The sequence below is a fragment of the Chironomus tepperi genome, unplaced genomic scaffold (assembly GCF_022539635.2).
Source record: "Chironomus tepperi strain 1889 unplaced genomic scaffold, CSIRO-AGI_Ctep_v1 contig_85, whole genome shotgun sequence".
Taxonomy (NCBI): Eukaryota; Metazoa; Arthropoda; class Insecta; order Diptera; family Chironomidae; genus Chironomus; species Chironomus tepperi.
Genome location: NW_027226207.1, coordinates 9,561,179 through 9,584,005, shown reverse-complemented (window position 1 = coordinate 9,584,005; position 22,827 = coordinate 9,561,179). Strand labels below are relative to the sequence as shown.

Genomic DNA, 22,827 nt, shown 5'->3' with positions numbered 1-22,827 from the left:
TCTTACTCTTATTACATTCTTCTTCCCATGAAGTATGAAGGAATATAAAAAACTGAATAAGACGAAGGAAATAAATCCACTCAATATCTCCAAATGTGGTAACGATGAAGAAAGTAACGCAAAATTGTCGCATTACATGAGTGAATGAGTACAGGTATGTGATTGAATTAAAAGGATTGCTTTAATCCAACAATTTAACTCATGATATTCAGACCTTAAATCTCTCAAAAATGCCAACAATTGAAATCAATAATTCTGTCATTCAATTTCTCACATTTGTGTCTCTAATAAATCTATTTCCACTTCATGTCTACAAGCACATAAATCGTGTAAATCGTTCAAAAACTATTAACCTAGTTTTTATGCCTTTAATCGCATTATACGCTTTATCAAACAGCAATTAATAATGAAGTACATTTTGCTAAATCATTCTTTCACACTCATTGGATATTAATTTGAATGCCATTTTAATTGATAGTGAAGGAGCGAAGGCAGTCAACATGCGGTGTATGTGTATGAGAAGGATAGAATTGCTCAATGTTGTTTATTTTGTATTTAACCATGTTTAAATGAAGTCTATAATCAGTATCAACTTCTCATTTCTCATTGTATATAACATATATTTGAATATGGATATAATAAATGCCTATTTTTAAACTCTTGGTCTAGCCTCATGCCAATGGCTTTATTGGGATATGTTTTTAACGCTCCTACAAACTCTTTCTTATTGGGTGAGTTTGGATGGTTTGATGGAAAATGTGGCATTATGCTACTATTTGTCTGACTGGGTGTAGACCTTGCCAAATTTGGCAAGGTTTAAGAATCTTAGAGATCTTTAAAAGCTCATTTAAGAATGATCTTTAAGTCTGACGTTGTAGATGGTAAAATAACAAAGAACTCGCTGTCGATAGAGACAGAATTGGTAAGCGACAGACAGAGATATAGCTTGTTTTAGGCGACATCTATAGGAGACCATGGATCACAATTGATATGTAGGGCCAGCGAAGTAAATATCTCGCAAAACACACGCTATAAGAATGACGAGGAGTTTGATAGCCTGTTTGCGTGAGTCTGGTTTGATCCTGAAATTCGCCGAATCTGACTCTAAACTAGCGCTATTCTAGGCTGGGGCCTGATTATTCGTATTTTCAATACCAGGTGTCTTGCAGGTAAGCATGCTTATATTAAATGGGAGGAAGTTTATTCTGTGACTGGTTTTAGATAGGATTTGAGCCTTAAACTGTTTGGTCAGCATTTAATTTCTACATACATTGAGTCTCCGAGCTAGTGTCATTTTAATTTAATATTATATGCAAGGGTATGCAAGTATACATTAAACCAGTGGAACCTGGTGCAACTTTTAATTTTCACGTCAAACCTTGGTGATAAGTCTCGACAGGAATGACATGCGGTTCATATAAGAGTGTCGCCACTCACAGGTTGCCCACCACTGCATTAAACAAACATAACTTCAAACGCAAACTTGAATAAACCCTAAAAATGCGCTATACAACCAACACCACAACTATCTCAACATCTCACTTTCAACAAAACTACCTTCCTTTGTGCATTTTTTCTTCCAACCAGAAAAAAACACAGCTCATGTTTAATAATTGTGAGTGCAGCAATAAATTTTACCTGATCCTTGTATATGATAGCACTATGCAATACTATTCATTGATTCGATTCTTTTTTTGCTATTCTCACTCATTCGCTTGCATTCACTCCATCTATGTTAATAATATGAAGAAAAAAGAGTAAAATCATATTAAGGTAGTCGTACACAATAAAAATCAACAATATTTCTTGATTCATACATACATGTCAAAATCAAATCTTAATTTCATTTTACAAATCCATTCATGCTTAATATGTTAACAGTATCAATTTTAAATTTATGCACATAAGTTGATGTGAGTTAATATCATTGCATTTAGAGATTACTATGACGACTTCTTATTGTAAGTAGGTATTAAATGAAAGTGGTATGAAATTGGATCTGGTGGGATTGGATGCTGTTGGCGCAGTTTTTGAGGTGTTTATGGATGTTTAGGAAGTTTTGGAGCAATTTATGGTTTAATTTGGGTTACTTATGGAAGGTATACTACGTCAAATCAGGAATGTCTCAATTTTAGGGTGTCAAATGGGAAAAGCATCAAGTGGGATCACCAGAACGCAGATTTTGTGACAGTTCTGCGTGATAATTGCTTCAGATGGGCTAGCCATGTATATAGAGGCTTTAGTGATGCCCCAGTTCTTAAAATAACAACTGCATACTTTGTGGATGGTCAGAAATCGTAATTAAGACATAAGAATCCCTGGATTGGATGTGCTGTAAAGGACGCCAAAGCTCTTAATAGCCAAGGAAGTAAGACAAGGATGTCAGTTAGATGCAAAGACGGAGAATTTGTACAAACTTTGTGATAAGACCAGCAACAGAGTCAGATCGAAGTCCTTTTGGAGAAATCTAGGCTCCACATCGGAGCATGGTTCCAATAAGTAAGGAAGTAAGTAAGGACCACCAGTTACTCATATATTGTCCATAAATCCTCAACAATCATCCAAACCTGCTCCACAATCTCTCTCATACCTTAGTTCTCACATTAATGCTTCTGGACGCCAAACAATCAGTGATATTCACACACATTTAATCCCCATCCATATTCCATCACTTTACTCACTTGCCATAAAAGTCACTTTATATTATGTTGAGGAATTTTTGTTCAGCAAAACAATTACGAATCGAAACCCAATAATCGCTTCTGAAAATACGTAAGTAATAAGAGAGATTCGAGTGAGATATAAAACAGTTATTGTGATGATATTAATTACACATCGTTTGTTTTGTCGCTCGTTTTTTCTGTCGATTTAGCATTTTTGTCGATGTCTATAATACCTTGTAATTTTTACGATTGAGTGCATATAAAAGAAGTGATATATCCAACATGCTTTTCTTTTAAATTGTTCAGGTGTATACACAGTAGAGTGATATCAATACAACGCATTCAAGTTCGAAGAGGAAATTGAGATTAGTGCATACTTGCAATGCAGAGTTGGGGTTTGGAACTCTAACAGCGCAATATTGGAATCTGGATCTCGACCAACACAAAGGAGCCACCAGGAAATCGCAGTGTACCACTTTGTCATCGTCTGAATGACAGCGTTAGGAAGTTAGAATGAGAAGAGAATCAAGAATCTGTTCATATTTGTGGTTTCTTAGTAGAATGGAATCTGGAGTATCGTGCCATATAAAGGCAAATCTGTCAGTGTGAGACTAAAGACTCTGTGGCCAAGTGGATAGGCAACAGACCGATATTCTGTAACACGTGAATATGTAGGTTCGATTCCCGCCAGATCACTTCGTATGCACGTGAGTCTGATTCCCATCAGATTACCCCGTGCGTACATGGGTTCGATTCCTACCAGACAAAGTTTCAAAACAAGCACCTGTGACAGACAAAAACTAAAAAACGATAATACGGTTTTGTAGGGAAAACCTTACAAATTATCAAGAATTTGTTAGATTTTTGCCTGTCACCGTTGCCTGTTTTGTAACTTTGCTGCCAGAGAAACCGATCACTCAAATCGAAAAATGGAGTGTCCCTAATTTTATGTCTAGTTGCATACTGGAATAGACATTAGACAAGATCACAAAGCCTTTTTAGCTAGATTATACTCACCTGCTCGACTGGGGTGCACGTGGACCCATTGTCGCGTGGAAATAACGTCTAAAGTCGGCTATATCTTTCGAGAACTTCTGCCAGATCTAAATGAACTAGATTGTCCTTAAGTCATATTCTAGACTATACCCTAAGGCTGTTAACAGAAGAAAAGTAGCCCTAATTGCAGAAATAGTGATAAAAATAGTCGTTCATCTGGTTTCTAGTCTACCCTACCCTCCCAACACTGAATTGCAAAAAAATATATATTATATATGCACCTTATATTTTTTTACAATAACGAAATTGGATAATTCAGATTATTTCATTATATCATTGTTATGCAGAATAATGTGTTTGTTATTTGATACTTATTTCTGTGTCGTTATTTTTATGCCAGCTCATTCGTGAAATCTTTGTGTTTTTTTTTTTTATTTCGTATAATGCATTATTGTATATTGATAAAATATGTAAAACAAAAACCGGCTCACCACTCTAGACGTGATTTCGTCTTTTGATAAATTGATACATGGAAATTGATTTCCGTTTTTTATTGCATGTGCACGTAGTTGTTCTTAACGAATGAGCGACTTTTTAACCACAATATCTTTAAGGTTGGTGATCCATACAAGGATTTTATTGATTTAAACAATTAATTTGGATGTTTTATGGCTTAGATTAAGTTTTAACAGGTGAGAGAGGGGACTTGAGGATGATTTTTGTGAGATTTATTGATATGCATGATGATGCAGTTTTCTTGATTATTGATGCTGGATTTTGAGAAAATTAGCAGGATTTGGAATTCTTGGTCTAGCAGGTAAAGTACTTGCGCTCTTGATCAGAGCAAGATGAAAATAAGGCTTGTGAGCATGCTTAAATTATATATTCAAGGAAATCAAGCTCTCGAGAGCCTGTTCTTTGCAACCTGATGGTTGGTCAATTCATTTGGGTTCCCGAAACACGGAACGAGCTGATTGGACACTGAAGTGCTTTGCTACATCGATGTGCTGACAGTTTGTATAGTGGTGCCTTAACGATGTTCTGTCTGTTATTGTCAGTGAAAAATGTGAAATTTGCAACATAAAGGCATTTTATCTACACAGTTTAGTTTTCAGTTAAATTGTTGATCTTTCTAAGAGTCTGTAGAGGTAAAAAAGGGCTCATTAGCTACTTACTTCTTGTCATTGCCGCTCTAAATATGCTCAACGCGGAAAACATATGATTTTATGGATCAACTTGTTTACCATTATCATGGAGCAATCTCAGGATAGCATAATAGAGTATATTGACTTCTCTGATTGAGCATAAAGTGCGTTAGACTAACAACCATCCATACTTCAGAACATTGGACAAAATCGATCGAAATTCCAAAATTTCACACCATTCCCTCAAAATCACATCATCAATTTACCAATCAAACCGAAACAATTCAATCACAATTACCAGAATATTGACACGAGTCAATTCCAGTCTAATAACTCCCCATAAAAATTATTGAACGTTCCAACAGCACCAAAATCGAAAATTGCAATCAATTAATTCTCCTTTTTTGGAAGCATGTAATTGTTATCAATTTGTTTTAATTGATTTCAATTGTCATTGCTGCTCGTCCACTACTAGCGTGTTAACTGCAATCACTTTTAATTTTTTTGTATTTTTTTTTTCGGTCAAATGCAATTACATCCATGTGAAGCGATAATAATTGAAAAAAAGCCAAAAAGGAGCCCCGACATATATCAAACAAGATAATTAAATTGCGTAAATGATTAAATGAACTGCAAAATCAATTTAAAGAATTTATTCGAGAATTTGATGGAATGTCTTTGATCATTGAAATTGATTGGAATTTGCGAATTTGCCGCCCCATAACAAAGTATAAAGGAATGAACGAAAAACACAATAACAAACAGTTTACTTTTTTTTTAATGCAACTGAATTTCAATCAATTCCCTTTACTTCATGTGAATTCGATGGGAAAAATTTTTCACGGCAATTGGCAAAACATAATGACATTTAATTTGATATGATGGCGAGAGACAACCGACTGAATTATTCTTGATGAGATTTTATTGACAGTCGTGATTTTGGGGAGAATTATTTGCACAGGTGAAATGAACTTGGATGTGAGAATGGAGATGAAACAGGAAGAGAATAAATTTTGAAAAGCACGAAATTAAAAGCACGATTTCATGTTACAGGGTATCTAAAAGCTACTCTCTGCCTGTTAGGGAATTAGACTGAATTGGAACTAAATTATATTTTGAACTCAAGTGGATGTAAGGCAAAAGTGGCCAGATAGCTCCCGATAGCTCATTTAGTAAGATGTTGGGCTCATAAATTGGTGTTAAATACAAGGGTCAGACACTCCAAAAGTACAGTACTGTACTTACTGTACTTGTTGAATTTATATGAAAGTACAGTAAGTACAGTACAATACTTACAATACTTACTGTACTTGTATGGAAAGTACAGTAAGTACAGTACTGTACCTACTGTACTTACTGTACTTGTATGAAAAGTACAGTAAGTATTGTACTGTACTTACAATACTTGTATTATCATTTTTAAAGTAAAAAAGTGATAAAAATTATTAAATTTCACTAATTTTAAAGGAATTTAATGGAATGTCTTTCAAAGTTTTTCACCTTTATATAAGAAAACTGATGTACTAATTTACATTTTTAAGAATTTTCCAAATTAAATTCATCAAATTGAGACAAAATTTGGTTTTTTTGAGAGACTTTTCAACCGAAATATGAAAATGGAATCCAAATTCGGCTTTTCCTAGTGATTTTTCATCCCAAATATGAAAATCGAGGCCAAATTCGGCTTTTCCGAGTGATTTTTCATCCCAAATGAGAAAATCGAAGCCAAATTCGGCTTTTCCGGGTGATTTTTCATCCCAAATAAGAAAATCGAAGCCTAATTCGGCTTTTTTGAGTGATTTTTTATCCCAAATATGAAAATCGAGACCGAATTCGGATTTTCCGAGTGATTTTTTAACCTAACTTATAAAATCCAGACCAAATTCGGCTTTTCCGGGTGATTTTTCATACCAAATTAGAAAATCGAAGCCAAATTCGGCTTTTCCGGGTGATTTTTCATCCCAAATATAAAAATCGAAGCCAAATTCGGCTTTTCCGAGTGATTTTTTAACCTAACCATGAAAGTCCAGACCAAATTCGGCTTTTCCGGGAGATTTTTCATCCCAAATAAGAAAATCGAAGTCAAATTCGGCTTTTCCGAGTGATTTTTCATTCTAAATATAAAATTCGAGGTCAAATCAGGCTTTTCAGAACGATTTTTCATTTCAAATAAGAAAATTCAGGTCAAAATAAGAAGAATTAAATTAAATTCGGATTTGTAGTAGTTATTTTTACATTACTATTAGAAAACTAAGGTAAAAAATTACAATTTTAAGATTTTTAACATTAATTTCACATATTTTCAAGAGAATTTAACAAAATAATCCTTAGAATATTTTCCATATAAGTACAGTAAGTACAGTAAAATATTTACTGTACTTATATGAAAGTACAGTGAGTACAGTACAATACTTACAATACTTAGACTTGTATGAAAGTACAGTAGTATTGTACTGTACCTACTGTACTTACTGTACTTGTATGAAAAGTACAGTAAGTACAGTAAGTACAGTACTGTACCACTGGAGTGTCTGACCCTTGGTTAAATATGAAGTTCTGGGTTCAAATCTCATCATCAGTCTAGTAATTTTTCGGAAGCTTAGAAATTTGGCTTCTAAAGTGCAGCAATGCAATGATAGGAACTAAGAGTACAACGTGCCTGGATACGATCTCGGAAGTCACAATTATGGTATTTCGAACTCTCAGTTTTTGATGAATTTTCGAAACCGATACCAAAGCTTCAAGGAAATCCTTCAAAGTCTACGCCTAGACAAATCTTGAGACTTGGAAGTCTTGTTCTCGGTTTCGGAAACCTCTTCGATTGTGGCGTTTTGATCATGTAACCATGGAATAGGTTCTCATTTAATGAACTTTAGCCCCACATCAGAGTTATGGCGGGCTGGAGCTGTTCTAAGCCGTATGCCTTTTGGGATTATATATTACTAACTAAAATTTGAACAAGAATTGACTTAAGTACCGAATCTAAGATTCAACTCAAGAGTGAAGACTTATAAGCAATGTTATTTAATTGCTCTAAATGACAACGGAAGTGAAGCGGATGCCAGTTTAAAAATGTATATCAAAATTGCTAGCATTCAGAGAATTCAGAGTCTTAAGAAATTCTTCATGATATTATGCAGCTCGACATTGTCTTCAACCGCGATCCATTACTTACTATTACATTGAGACTTGCTTTCGTGTCAACTTTTCAGTAATATCCAGTACAACAAATCACACCAAATATAATTCTACATCATAATTTGAACGTTAATCACCAAACACCTCCTCTGAAAAGAAATACTTATTCGACATTTACAGCTTCTTCTTCCATCCAGCAAGATAATTTTTAATGAACATTACATTCCGAAAAAAAAAAAAAAACATAAAAATTGTCGTTGAACGAGTATAAAGCTTTGTTCAAAAAAAAAAAATTATTTAATGTGCCATTAAACTGCGATTATTGAACATGAAAGCAAAAATTTACCGCATAAATATCTCCGCAAACAAATAAAGTGGCATCGAACTTAAATTGCCGATGAATAATTTTTACGCGATGAAATCAAAAAAAAAAAAAAAAAGTAATGTAAAATGTGTGGAAAATATTTAATCAATCTATAAAATTAAATTGGTTTTCTTATGAAACTGAAGATGCTGAATAAGAGCGTAAAAAATTATTTATAGAGATATTTGAAGTGATAAGTTAAATGATGGCAAGACATGCATGGATGAATTTATAGATGATAATCATTGGAAATTGACTGTTTGAATATTGATATTTTGAAGAATTTATAGATCTGCTACATCACTAGATCAATTGTGATCCAAATTAGATTTCTGAAGGGTTTAACACATTGATATTAATATAGATGATGGAGTAGCTTTCCTTAAGTTCCATAGGTTATTCTGCTTTAAGTTATTTGAAACCCCTATTCAGATTTTAGAAGTATATTCATGTCAACTCTATTATAAGTAAACCAGCACTTTTCAGTGAATTTACAGCTCTTGTATCTTCCATACTAATCAATTGTGATCAATTGAATCGATTCTTTATGTCAAAAAAATAATTATCCTGAATTACTGATTTTTAGTATATTATACTCACTTCCTCGACTGGGCGCTCGTGGGCCCATTGCCGCTCAAAGACAACGTCTAATGGAAGCTCTTTCTTTCGAGAACTTCTTGCAATTTGGATTTGATTAGATTCAAATAGATCCAATAATTGAAATTCCATTGACTAGACTCAAATAGATCCAACAATCCTAATGAAAAACCCTGAAAAAACATGAAGCATGTTCGTTAGTATACTCAAGTATATTTGAGTATACTCTTAAACATGGTCAATTATATTGATTAGGTATACTCAAGAGGACGCGCATTTAGGTGAGTATGCTCATTTTCAATTAGGAAACATTGCAAACCAATCTATACAAAGCAGAATTTCCTGAAAGAAACCTTTCATTTTAGAACTACTAACGCCATCTATGAACCAATAATGTCTTGTTTTAGCTACTCGATGACAATTTCTCGCTATTTTCAGCTACTCAAAAAATATCCCTTTTTTCTCAAATCTACTGCAAGTCAATAGCCCATTGAATAGCCAAATTCTGAGTAGAATAGCTGAAATTTTCAGTAGAGTAGCTGAAATTTCCACTAGAATGGCTTAAATTTCCTCCAGAATAGCTTCATTTGAGTAGAATCAAGAGCTGTCACTAGATTGACTAGCTTCATTCGAGTAGAATGAAGAGCTGTAACTAGATTGAGTAGCTGAAACAAAAACAGTATGCAGAATAACTTCCCAAATGATCAAAATCAACGATTATGGTTTAAAATCTATATTTATTTAATATTTTTAATTTGTATCTTTTGAATGAAAGACCTTAAAAACTTTATGTATCAGAACATAAATTATTTAAATATTTTCTAAAAATTATAAATTTTAAATAAAGTTTTCATTCAGAAAATTATAGAAAAAATTAGAATTTAAAGAAATAAAAAGGAAAAAAGAAGTTAATGATTTTTTTTGTAATCTTTAATTCTCAAACTCAAATAAAAACATTAAAATTGAATAAAAAAGTAAAGGAAATAAAAAACTGATTTTTCTCGCGCAATATATATATATATTTTTTTTTGTAGTGCTAATAAAGAGCTCTTAAATGTAAATGATCAGGCTCATACGTTTAATCGAAAATTCTTAGTGGTCTGGAATAAATGAATATGGAGTCATAAGCAAAAAAATTATATTTCAAATTGTTTAATGCATCTAAAAGCAAAGAGATATGAAAAACTAAGATTATGAAATCTTAAAAATATATTTAAAGAGAAAATCTAAGAACCTTTAATTCTCCCCTGAAAATATAGAAGAAAAAAAAGTTTTTTTGTTTCCGTCAGTATCGGCAGTTGATGTGTATAGACATTTTTTTTTTTATTATTTACTTGGTGCGTCCACGTAGTCCCTTTGCGCTCGCTGCTAGGGCCTTACGCTCAGTCGGTGGTTTCCTTGGTGATTTCGGTTTTGTGACCTCTTCTGTTAATTTCTCCAATTTCGCTTGAATGACACGTGGAACTTTGTTTTTGCCGAGGAACTAGAAATATATTAAAATGTCATCAATTAAGCCATTCATCAAGTTTAAATTAATATAAATCCTTACATCATTTATGAGTTTAGTACAGCTCAAATTCCTCTCTGGCTCCCATGTATTCGACTCTGGACCATAACCCTTCCACATAACGAAAAATTCCCACTTTCCATCGCGTGTGATTCTAGCATCGAGTATCTTTGAGACTTCATATTCGCCTGAAATTCTTGCTTTCTTTGCGCCATAATCAGAATCATCAGAATCGTCAGATTCTTCCTCATCAGAATTGTAATCTGTTAAACGCTTTCGTTTCTTGGCTGGTTTCTTTATTTTAATAACTTCCTTTTTGTTTCCCTTCTTTTTGTTGAATGAGCGAATCAAGTCTGGACAGTTAAGTGTTTCCTCTGGCTCCCATGTATCATCAGATTCATCAAATCCCTTCCATCTGATCAAATACTTTGTCTTTCCTTTTGTTGTACGTTTATCCATGATGGCCTCAACTTCATATTCATTATTCGCTTTCTTTGCCTTCTCTTTGGCCTTTAATTTTTCTTCTTCACGTTTCAAAATGTTCTCATTCATCTCATCGTGATATTTTTTCAACAGTTCATTGCAATTGAGACTTTCTTTAACCTGCCATGTATCATCTTTTGATGTATATCCCTCCCAACGGACTCGATAGTAGATTTTACCGTGTAGTCGGCGATGATCAAGAATTGATTCAACCTGGATTTGAAGAAAAGTGTAATTTAGTAATTGTTTAAAGGTTTCCAACAAGATCCAGTGAGCATTGAAAACTCACAACTGGATCAGGTTTCACATAGAACATTGAACTCAACTTACAGTAAAAACATCCTTATTCTCACGCTCGAGTTTCTTCTTGTACTTTTTAAGGAGATCTTTGCAACTCAGTTCATTAGCTGGAAGCCATGTATCCTCACCAGGTCCATATCCTTTCCAACGGATACGATAAACAGTTTTACCCTTCTCTTTCTTGTGATCAACAATAGCTTCAACCTGAAATAATACAAGTGATAAGAAAATGTAAATATTTAACTTATTAGAGTCCAATTAGCAGGTAGCATGCATGATAATGGTAAGGTAATTTCGAGAATAATGAATGTAATTTGTTCTGATTGTCGTGAAATAAGTAGAATGTAGAAAATAATAGCAAAATCAGTAAAGGCGGGAAAGTTTTTTGTATGGATGTTTACTATAAGATCCAATAATGAAGAAAGATTTGTTTTGGATATTTTTTGTATGAGTTTTAACTTGAAATGAGTTGATTAATGATATTGTGAATCAAATTATTAGAATCTGATGAATTAATTAGAATTTTTGGAATTTTTTTTTTGCTAATTTGAGTTTTAAAATTAGGGGATCTGGATTAGTAACTGAGAATAAATGATTGATGCATAGTAGTTTACATGTTGATGTCCTTAGGAATTTAGATTGAATAATAAACATCAAGAAATTGATCAAAACAAAAATATGAAAATTTAGATTTGAAATTTTTTAAACAACTTCTTCTTTTGAGAATTCTCTCAAAACATGAATGAACTCCGATTGTCAGCATATAATCGAACGCTAAATGCAATATTGAATTGTATGCAAAAGTGTAAATTTCCAGAAAATCGTGAACTTTATACGTAAACATACACATACATACAAAGTTTTGTAATGTATGAGAATACAATTGGAAATTTACAAGATTGTATCCAAAATAAGATCCAATTTAAAACTTAAATTTGAAATCAATCCTTAAATTAATCAAAAAATTTAGATTTTTAGAATTTTTTGTGTCAAAATAGTTTCGAAACATTAGAAGCCCTACTGATTTACGGTTATTTGTTCAGTTGGCATAACCAATGTAATTAACGACATAAGAAGAAGACAAACAGGAAGAAACAGCGATAGCATTTTCCAAAACAAAACAAAAAAACCTCAAGAATTTTTTTTATCAAAATTTATCAGATGTAGTGGACTTAGCATTTTTCTCCACTTGAATCTTAACCGCCATTTTAGCTATAGCTTTATAACATTTTTGATAATATCAAATTTTTTTGTAAATAAATCAAACTTACTTCATATTCACCATTCTCATCAGGTCCTGGTGTCTCATTGCTGGTTTTCTTTCCCTTCTTTTTGCTGCCAGTGACTTTTAAGATGGTCGATTTTGAGCGTTTCTTGGTTTTCGTGCCTTTTTTCGGCTTTTTATTTTCTATAGTTAAATATATCCGTTTAATATCACGGGATTTTATGTTTTTTATTATTAATTTAACTTACCGCCGTTTTGTAATGCATTCGATGATTCCTCTTGAGCCAACGGATCAGAGTCTATCGATTCCATAGAATCTGGATTATTATTTTTTTTTGTGTATTTCCAAACAACAAATGATGAAGAAAAAAAAGTTTTTATGTTAAATATTTGACATAATATTTAATATTTAATTATTTATTATACCTTCATGATTATTGGATGTCTCCATTGCAAGTTTCTTTTTGTACATACACCCTTGAGAGCACTAATGAATGTAAGTATTTACTTATTTTATATTTTATGACGCTAAAATAAGTTTCAAATTGTATTCATCAGTAAACTTAGCTAGCTGCCGTGTTAAATGTGTTCTCAGCACGTGCACTTTGGCCGTATTTACTAACACATATTAAGAAGATTTCTCTTGGATACACAGTTTCACGTGTACTGTATGGAATCAAAATACAGAAACTTTTCGAATGATTTGTGGCTGTTAATTTGATTTATTTAATTAATTGTTTGTATTGTTATGCTGAATGATATTAATTTACAATGTTTTGTTACTGGAACTACTGGAACATCCAGGAAAGGCTTAATATGGTATTTCATATCAAAAATCATCAATCGATGAAAAATAACAGATTTTTTGTGAAAATTTGAATGAAACATTACAAATTCTGCAGAAATGCCTCAAAACTCTACAAATGTTTTAAAGAGCCAATGAGAATTTGAATGGTTTTCAGATTAAAATTAACAAATTTTGAAATTATGCAGGATTTTGAGATGGTTATTGAATTTTTGGGTGCTATAATGCTTCATATACTCCAAAATTCAATTAATCCATTTATTTTGTATAACGGAAAAATTCGAAAATTCTAAGACCATTTTTCCCCTCAAAATGAAATTTGAATTTGAAATTTCCGTTAAAAATGTTTTTCTTATTTTAAAACTTTTGCTATTTAAACATGCTACTTTCAACAATCACTATTGCGTATGCAGTTCAAAATTAGTATATACAATTCTTCATACATCAATTCTGCTGTTGCCAATTAAAAAAATGCGTTTTAGTTCATTTCGACTTTACTTGTTTTAAATTTTTTTCCACCGTTATTTCGGGTCCAGGAGAAAATAATTCTTCAACATAAATTTTTTAATCGCAATAAGCCAAGGAATTTAAAAATTACTCTTAAAATTAGTAATAAAAATCATCTCAGCACTCACTGTAATTTATTTAGGTTAATTAATCTACTTTTCACGCATAATAAAATTTAAAAATCAGCCATCAGTTGACATTGGATTACACGAACGGGACAAAAAGCTATGATTTGTGAGAAAATCACTTTTTATCGAGCACTTTTGATATTTCTCTAATTAAAAATCATTTTTTCGTAATTAACAACTTGATATTCAATGGCAAAGTAGACGTAAAGCTTCTGAGTCTGTTAGAGAATATCTGGATTGTTTGTGTCATAAAAGGTAATGTAAAATTTCATTAATTTTATCAAAAAATTCATTTCTCGTGTTTTTTTTTAACTCGCAAAAAAAGAAAAAAAAAATTGCAAAATGAGCGATTTGAAAAAAAGGTCCTCAAATAACCAATTTACTATTTTTCTTGTAATTCGTAGATTAACTGTGAATTAAAGACTATCTAAAATCACATAAGAGACATCAAATGATAAAAAGGATATTTTATTTTAATTAATACAAGAAGAAATAATTGGTATAGAAAGCAAAGATTTTAGGCTCGAATTTTGTTTTAATCAAATGTGCAAGGAAATTTTTTTTTCTGGATTAAAAACAAGTTACTGAATTATTAACAATCCGTACCGTATGTGTTTGTATGTATAATTGCTATTTTATTGACGACATTTTGTGTCATATGCTGTGTAAAAACTAATTAAGGATGCACACGGAAGTTACAAAAACAACATCAGATACAAAACTAACAATAACATCAGATCCAGGCGATAGGAATAATAATAATAATAATAATATGCAGCAGGATAAGCAAATTGATGAGAGAAATCACGATCGTAAGAAGAAAATGCAATTAAATGACGGAAAAGATTATCAAAATACATCACCTCGCCGTAATAATAGCAATAATAACAATATTAACAGATATCAACCGAATCGAATACCAAGTTATAATGGAAATCGCCAAAATCGTAATGGTCCATCACATCAACAACAACAGCAGCAGCAGCAGCAGTTTATCAATAACAATTCAAAGCAAAGATTAGACACAAACAATAATAATAGCAATAAATATGATAAAATGCAGCATCAGCATAGTAATAATAATTATTATAATGCAAAAGTCTCAACACCAACAAATAATAATGCCATAAAAAGTGATAATTATCAAGAAATGTTAAATGGTAATAATGCTAACAATAATCAAGTAAAGAAACCAATACCAAAACATCGAATTACAAAAGCAACAACAAATGCAAGTCAAAATTATGATGATTATTCAAATAATAAGACGGTACGAGTTGATACACAATTATCAAATGGTGATAAAAACGTTTCTGATGATTCCGGTATTCATTTAAATACAAGCGTAAGTACCACAAATAATGTAGACACGAGATTAAAATATGATCATTTAATGGCTGGCGATAGTGAGACAATAAATCATAAATATTCAATGGAATTCCTGCATCAAGTTGGATATCAATATAAGAATATCTCGGCTAATTCAATCGTACAGAATAAAACGACACAGAAACAGCCACAAAATCCACCTCAACAAAAAGTACTTGACGAAAATAATTTAATAGCACTTAAGATGGCATTTGGTGATAATTCCGGATATTATAATCATTTTTCCGGTGCGATGTATACGAATCAATTATTCTTTCAACAGCAACAACAATATCAACAAAATTATGCTCGTTATCAGAATCAACAGCAACACATGCAGCATAGAGTTCGAATATATCCGCGTCAAGATAATAATAATTATCAAAGAATTTACCAACAAGATCCACAATTAAATCGTCAACAACAAACGCAAAATTCATATCATAATGCATATTATCCATCACAACAACAGCAACAGCAGCAACAACAACAACATAATTCCTTCCAGTACCAAAATCATCGTGCGAAACAAAATCGCGATCAGAATCGTAAGAATCGTCATAATGGCAACAATAACAATGCAAATAGTACAAATGATCGTAATAATTTTAATATTAATAATAATAATAATAATAATTCTAACAATAAGAAGCTAAGTGATCAACAAAATGCTCGACTATCTCATTCAAAAAGTGACAGTGCTCAATATGAAGAGAATAAACGTAAAAATCTCATGTATGCTCGTACAAATTCCGAGGATTATCGTAGTTTATCGCCAACACCACCATCATCTGTAAAGTCAGCGAGTCCAGGTATTCAGGATAATAATAATAAAAATTGTGATACAAAAGAGACAATGACATCAGAATTAATTGATGATTCAGCCTCAACGTCATCAACACAATCAGCAATGTCATTTTCAAGTGGATCAAAGGAACATCCAATGACACCGACAATATTGCTCACACCAACATCGACGGATAATGAGATGACGAGCAATAAGGAAAATACTGTTAATTCATGGATTAATAATAATCATTTTACACCGATAAATAATGTATTAAGTGCTAGTGCTGAACAATTAAATTTGCGACATATCGAGACGCCAATAACAGTCATTAAACGTCCACCGTCCGCAAATGGTATAACGACAACACCAACACATCCGATACCAAGGAATTTTACATTACCAACATATGATCCAACATATCCATTTGATTATTATTATGCAAGAGGTGAACGATGTGAAATGCGTGACGAACCAATTAATTTAAGTTGTGGATCAATATGGGATCATGTGTCACTGGAGATTTGGAATAAATTTCAAAAATATCAGCAGACTCGTGAGACATATCGAAGTAAGATGCTTCTGTGGCGGGATCTTTATGAATTTATTAAGGTGAGTTGCTTGCTGTAGATCGATATTTGGCCAATTTGGCTCCTTAAATTTAATCTTAATCCATGGATTAAAAATAAATCCAACTGGATTAAAAATAATTTTCATAATTTTCTAGGGATTTCCACTATTTCAACAGCGAGCATGTCCAAAATGGGGATTATTTCTAGTCGGTTCAACGATTTCTGGATTTGGACTTGACAGTTCTGATGTAGATATGTGTTTAGTACTGAAAACAGCACCGCAATTGGATGCAAGGACTGAGGCAATGATAACATTAAGTGCATTAAAAAACTACCTCACAAGTTCAGGAAGTACGGAATGCTATAATTAGACACTGGATCCTGATTAATTAATTTTGTCATTTTTTAGGTCCATTTCAAGAATTTTCCTTGATTAATGCAAAAGTTCCTATCTTAAGATTCCGTGACATAACAAATACAATAGAAGTGGACTTAAATTACAATAATTGCATCGGTGTACGGAACACACATTTGCTGTATTGTTATGCACAACGTAAGTAACTGACGCAATTTATAATTTAATTTAATTAATAACATTTTTTTTTTTCACATTTACAGTTGATTGGCGTCTTCGTCCATTAGCAATTGTTGTAAAACGTTGGGCACAACATCATAATATAAATGATGCTCGAAATAGATCAATATCAAGCTATAGCTTAGTGTTAATGGTCATACATTTTCTACAATCAGCAATATCACCGCCTGTACTTCCATGTCTTCATCAGAAATATCCGGAAAAGTTTCAAACGCTGCATGATATAACCACGATTGATATGATGGAACGACTTGATACCGATTGGAGATCTGAAAATTATCAATCACTGGGAGAACTGTTTCTACGATTTTTAGATTATTATAGCAATTTTGAGTAAGTTTTTGATAATTTTGAGGATCTTTTGATGTAATTTTAATTCATTTTTGATTTAATAGTTACTCACGAAATGCCATATCGATAAGAACGGGTGGTGTACTGTCGATTGATGAGTGTCGTAACGTGAAAACTCCCAAAAATGATCCCAATCATTGGCAGACATTGTGTATTGAAGGTATGTATTTGTTTTTTATTTACATATTGTTTTATTGTAAACAGACTGGAGCTCGTGTATCTAATTCATATTGAATACAAGCGTATAGATACACGTGCAGTGCCTGAGGACAACTCACAAGTGCTTAAGAATATTGTTTATTCAAATGTATTAAGAATTATTGTGTTGCTTCTGTCAACATCGGCAATTCATTGTTCTCCGTGTTCATTTCAAATATTTTTTGGCCGTTATTTTTCAAATAGTTTTTTAACGTTAATTTTTTAAATATTTTCTTTTTATCGAATTACACAAAAATTAATCAAATAAATTTCTCCAATTTCCACAGAACCATTTGACTTGACCAACACCGCCCGATCAGCATATGACGGGGAAATATTTGAGAAAATCAAGTCGGTCTTCTTCCAATCGTGGTGCCTGTTAAGAGAATATAGAACACTCGATTCGCTGTTTCAGGAAAAATTGTTCGTCTTACAAACATCACAGCAACAACAAATGTTAAGTGACATTAAATACATTGTTTATGCATCGAATCCAACATTGAACTCATCGCCATTAATTACAACGAATCAAATGAATTCTGAGATCGCTTCATGAGGTATGACAATGAAGATAATGTTGAGGTTTTGAGTGGGAAACATTTGTGTATTGTGAGGTGGAATTGATTTGTGGATTCATGCTGAAATTAGTGGATTTAAGCTAATTTGAGCATTTAAATCGGGATTAAAAATTAATCTAAGGATTTAAATTGATAAGATTAGTTTTTGAATCTGAATTAGGCAGCATAATAGTCCACAAATCAATTCCACTTCCAGTTCGTCCATAACGTCTACGTATGTGTTACCAAAGATTATCCAAACAAACCAAGAAAAATAATTGTGAAAACAAAATAATGTGAACTTAAAGGTCTAAATTTTTACATCCCAAAAACTAAAAATGTGAGAAAAAACAAAAAAAATTTACCCAAGACTGATCAAAAAAAAAAATTTTATTGGGATAAAATTAGTCTTTGTACTTAAAGTATGTATAGAAATTGTATAGTACTTTATCTCGTCGCGAGAATTGTGAGAAACGTTTTGAGATGGATGTAGGGTGACTGAGGAAGATAGACAATTGAGGCTAAATCTGTAAATTCACGATTAGAATTTCATATGTGCAAAATTCAACTGACATTTTAGCGGGTATTCTAAATTTGAATTTTGTCAGATATTTCAAGTTTGAATTTTAACGAATATTTTGAATTTGTATTTTAACAGATTATAAAATTTGAATTGTAACGTATTAAAATTCAAATTTTGACTTTCAGTCATAGCCGAATTTTTAAAATTTAATTCAATTGATTTTCGAAATTTAAATTTTAACGGCTATTTTAAATTCAAATTCTAACGGCTATTTTAAAGGTAATTTCTAACATTCTTTTATTTCAAAAAAATTAAAAAAATTCCTCAACCAATCAGCGTCCATCCCAAAGATTAACTCGAATCAAATACCAAGTCATGTATCATGTAAATAGGTTATTAAGAAATTGTAATCACTTTGAAATTATTTATTTATTTAGGCTTAAAAACAAAAAAAAATCTTTATTGAAAGGAAAATCAAATTTTTCGCTCATTTTGTTTTTTTAAATCGAGTAAAAAAAGCGCAATGAAGAATATTTTTTAAAGAAAAAATTTGCGCTTTTATTTAATTAAAAAAAGCATTTTTCTTTCTCTTGGATATAATGGTATAATAAAAATTATAGAGAATCTAGTCCTTAGTGAAGTAGTTAGAATTAACAAATGAAAGAAAAATACATCATAATAGTTAATTAATGTGTCAGGTGTGTAAAGGCTTATGTATTTGTAGTTTATGTAAGTTTTGTGCCTCTAAAAAACAACATTAATTCGAGGATAAAATTATCTTCAATTTTTTTTCGTAGATTTTAAGGAATTTAACGACATATTATGTGTAAAAAAATCAGATTTTCTTCGATAGTTATTTTGAGGATGCTTTGGCTGTAAAACTTGAATAAGGCTGAATGAAAAAAAAAAAATAATAATGTTTAGTTTCTAGAGTTCCATATCATTTATCTAGTTAAATACTTTTTGACGATAAAACTTCCAGATAATTCCATTTTCATTCAAATGTGACAGTGTCTTCATGCAAGAATGTGCTCAAAGCCATTTTTGACTCATTTTTGTGATTAGGAAATTCTGATGAGAATCGATTGAAAAGTTTGATTGACATTTTATTATTGATACTAAATTTTAGAATGCACCAGGTTACAATAGGACTAGTTTGGATATTTTAGGAATAATTTGAACCAGAGCTTGAAGTCGACTCAGATCTTGTATAATAATATCGATTTGAGTTGAATCGACTACATACAAAATTTGAGTCGACTTTGAATTCTTCACTACTTTTATACTAACGAATCAGATTTTTCATGCAAAATCAAAGTTGATTTTCGCAAATTTAATGAAAATTTATTAACAAAATCATAAATATAATTAGAACTTTTCAATCAATTCTCAATTTTTCTTAAATTCCAATACTCAATTTTAATTGAGTTACATGAAAAATTGACCTGAATTTAATATTTAGAACTTACTATAGAAATAAACTGTTAAAAAATAGGTTTTTTTGGATTATTTGTTGCTTTAATTTAATGATTAAATTGTTTAGACAGGGCCAGAGCTCAAATTCGATTTCGATTTTGTATGAGAAAGTTGTCTTGAGTCAACTTGATTTCATATAAAATTCGAGTCGACTTCGAGCTTCACGCAGACAAACATTTCAGTGAATTTGCGACTTTAGCAAGCAATCGAGTTAGATTTAAGAACTTCGTAAATTCTTTACATTTAAAAGTGGAGTCGTAATCGTTGCTCCATAAATTAAATTGACATTAATACGCCCTAATGGCACAATGAAGTCTGCTTTAGGCCAGTTTAAACGACAAAATTGAGATTTAAATAAATTTGATGATTTTATTCAATAATAATGACAAAACCTAAATAACTCTTAACGAAAATTAACAACAAATAATCCAACAAATTCCAAAACTGTCTCAGATAAAAGTAAAAAAATCCATTTCATCAGCACCCCATCACTGCCATATATATTCCACTTAAAAATCTACTTAAATCAAACTTTTAAAGTGAATTACAAAAAAAAAGAAAATTTTTTAATGTTTAAGAGAACTTGCATCTTCAAAATGACTAGACATTACCTTAGTGGATTGATGGTTATTTGACTGATTGTGTGTGTGGTTCTAAGGACGACAAATTGGATCTTGATGACATCCCGAGGGAATAAAAATACGTTATAAGTAGTTGATGGCAAGTTAGTGTCCAGGATATGATTAGTTCTAACGTATTTTTGTCTATTTGGGGATTGATTGACGAGTATGCTTTAGTTTTAGGAAGGAATGAAGAAGTATTTCAATTTGCTGTCCTTATAACCAGAATTGCAAAATAAAAGTGTAACAGGGACCTGTCACACGAAAACCGTACAATTTCTTAATAATGTGTTTGGTTTTTCTTTCAAAACCATACAAATTATTAAGCAATTGTATGGTTTTTTGCTTGTGACAGTTGGCTGTTTTGCAATTCTGTTTAGAACCAAACCTACAGCCAGTAAAATAAACAATAGTCCACTTAGGTTAGTTAAACTAACAAAAAAAAAAAGAAGTAAAACTAAGAAGGCTGTGAAACTAAAAGACATAAAAAAAAATTGTATTTCGTTCATTAATATGAGACGTAGTAACTTAATTATCATTTTAAAAAAAATTAATCATTTCTCGTTCTAGATGTTTAAGTTACGAATATTAGATTAGTGATACAAGAAGTGATGATTTTCCAAAAAAAAAAAAATGAGATAATTGATAAAAAAATGTGATTTCAAACAAAACAAAAAAAAATTAAAAAATTTTCAAAAAAAAAGCTCGTGAAACATCCACAAAAAAACAAAAAAATCATCGCCAAGCAATTCTCATCGTCGATCATCTCAATGTTAATTATTATTATTTTCATCCCGTATATATATTATAGAAGTAATTTGGACAATCATTGATGCGAATATTTTTCTGATCTATTAACTTAATTAACGAATTCAAATGAGAATAGACACAACAATCAATGGATATCCGCAAGATAAACAAAACAAAAAAACCAAAAAAACAACAAAAAAAAATTTAAAAAGTTGAATTTTATTATTCAAAAAAAGTACAAAAAATTTCAAAAAATCCAAAAAAAAAAAAAATACAAAAAAACCAAAAAAAAAAACCTAAAAAAAAAGTTTAAAAAACAAAAGCCGAAAAAAAATGTCAGAAAAAAATTTCCGACAATTTTTGTCCAAAAAAGCCATGGTTTTTAAATTCTATTTCTGTTTTGTGGCTATTCAAACTTTCGTGTGATTCGCGTCACTTAAAGGCTATAATTTTTGGAGAAAAAAAAAGCCATCAAGAATTAAGAAATATTTAATATGAGTGCGTGAAAAAAATTTATTATTTTCTTCCTTTTTTCTTTTTTGTTCTGTGTTTAAACTTTTTATATACAAAATTTTTTCTGTAAAATTTTCGTGTCGATTTTCTTCTTTTTCTTTTCTTATTTTGCAAGTGCTGAGCTCAAAAATGTCAAAATTTCATTTTTTTTTTAAATTTTTTTATTTTTGTCTTTAAAATTTCTGGAAAATTTATATATTTTATTTTTCACGGTAGTTCCAGTAGCTAGGCTCAGTAGGAACGACACGAGGATTCAATTCCGATTTTTTTGATTTAACTATGTTAAAAAAAATTTCAAAGAAATATTTTTAAAAATAATTTTTTTTTCTCTGTATAATTTTCACTTTCTTTTGCTATGTTTTTTTCCTTATATAAAAAAAATTTATTTTTCAATTCTTACAACTTTTTGGAACATTCTTGTATTTCATTATTCAGCAATAAAGTACTTTACCGAGATTAAAATTTTTTTGAGTCTTTTTTATTGATATTTTTATTTGAATTCGTATTAATATTGTGTTATTTCTAGCAATTTAAAGGTTATTGAGCAGTCCTACTCGAAAAATGCAATGGAGCATACTACAACACACTAAAATAGCTTCAGATTTTCGACGATGAGGATTTCAACAAATCAAATTTAGAAGATAATTTATGAAGTTTAC

The 22,827-nt window shown here is 31.2% G+C and overlaps 2 protein-coding genes across 4 annotated transcripts; one reads left to right on the top strand and one right to left on the bottom strand.

The window, feature by feature from the left end:
• Positions 1–9,815: 9,815 nt before the first annotated feature.
• LOC139086048 (M-phase phosphoprotein 8-like) lies at positions 9,816–13,007 on the bottom strand. 3 transcript variants are annotated; one of them, XR_011543972.1, is made up of 7 exons: positions 12,845–13,006; positions 12,667–12,735; positions 12,465–12,601; positions 11,224–11,397; positions 10,453–11,106; positions 10,138–10,386; positions 9,816–10,064 (listed from the first exon to the last, which is right to left on the bottom strand). XR_011543972.1 is itself a non-coding variant. In XM_070634334.1 (7 exons), exons 1-7 carry the CDS (start codon positions 12,888–12,890, stop codon positions 10,117–10,119), a joined length of 1,263 nt encoding a protein of 420 aa, XP_070490435.1. In that variant the 5' UTR covers positions 12,891–13,007; the 3' UTR covers positions 9,816–10,116. The 3 variants fall into 3 exon arrangements, 1 of the variants encoding a protein (XP_070490435.1); XR_011543973.1 differs by having other exon boundaries at positions 9,816–10,003; XM_070634334.1 differs by having other exon boundaries at positions 9,816–10,150; positions 10,238–10,386; positions 12,845–13,007.
• A 968-nt stretch (positions 13,008–13,975) lies between these two features.
• Positions 13,976–22,615, top strand: LOC139086165 (GATA zinc finger domain-containing protein 14-like). Its single transcript, XM_070634520.1, has 8 exons — positions 13,976–14,113; positions 14,263–16,625; positions 16,741–16,936; positions 16,995–17,138; positions 17,204–17,513; positions 17,576–17,691; positions 18,017–18,286; positions 21,476–22,615. The coding sequence occupies exons 2-7, from the start codon at positions 14,541–14,543 to the stop codon at positions 18,283–18,285; spliced, it is 3,120 nt and encodes a 1,039-aa protein (XP_070490621.1). The 5' UTR covers positions 13,976–14,113; positions 14,263–14,540; the 3' UTR covers position 18,286; positions 21,476–22,615.
• Positions 22,616–22,827: the final 212 nt, after the last annotated feature.

Bases quoted from the DNA above. Each gene is read 5' to 3' on its own strand.
- LOC139086048 (XM_070634334.1), bottom strand. From the start codon at position 12,890: ATGTACAAAAAGAAACTTGCAATGGAGACATCCAATAATCATGAAG. The intron at 11,107-11,223 runs GTAAGTTGAGTT...CTTCAAATCCAG, and splicing joins AGAATAAGGATGTTTTTACT to GTTGAATCAATTCTTGATCA. The intron at 10,387-10,452 runs GTAAGGATTTAT...ATATATTTCTAG, and splicing joins GTACTAAACTCATAAATGAT to TTCCTCGGCAAAAACAAAGT.
- LOC139086165 (XM_070634520.1), top strand. From the start codon at position 14,541: ATGCACACGGAAGTTACAAAAACAACATCAGATACAAAACTAACAATA. The intron at 16,937-16,994 runs GTACGGAATGCT...GTCATTTTTTAG, and splicing joins CTACCTCACAAGTTCAGGAA to GTCCATTTCAAGAATTTTCC. The intron at 17,514-17,575 runs GTAAGTTTTTGA...TTGATTTAATAG, and splicing joins GATTATTATAGCAATTTTGA to TTACTCACGAAATGCCATAT.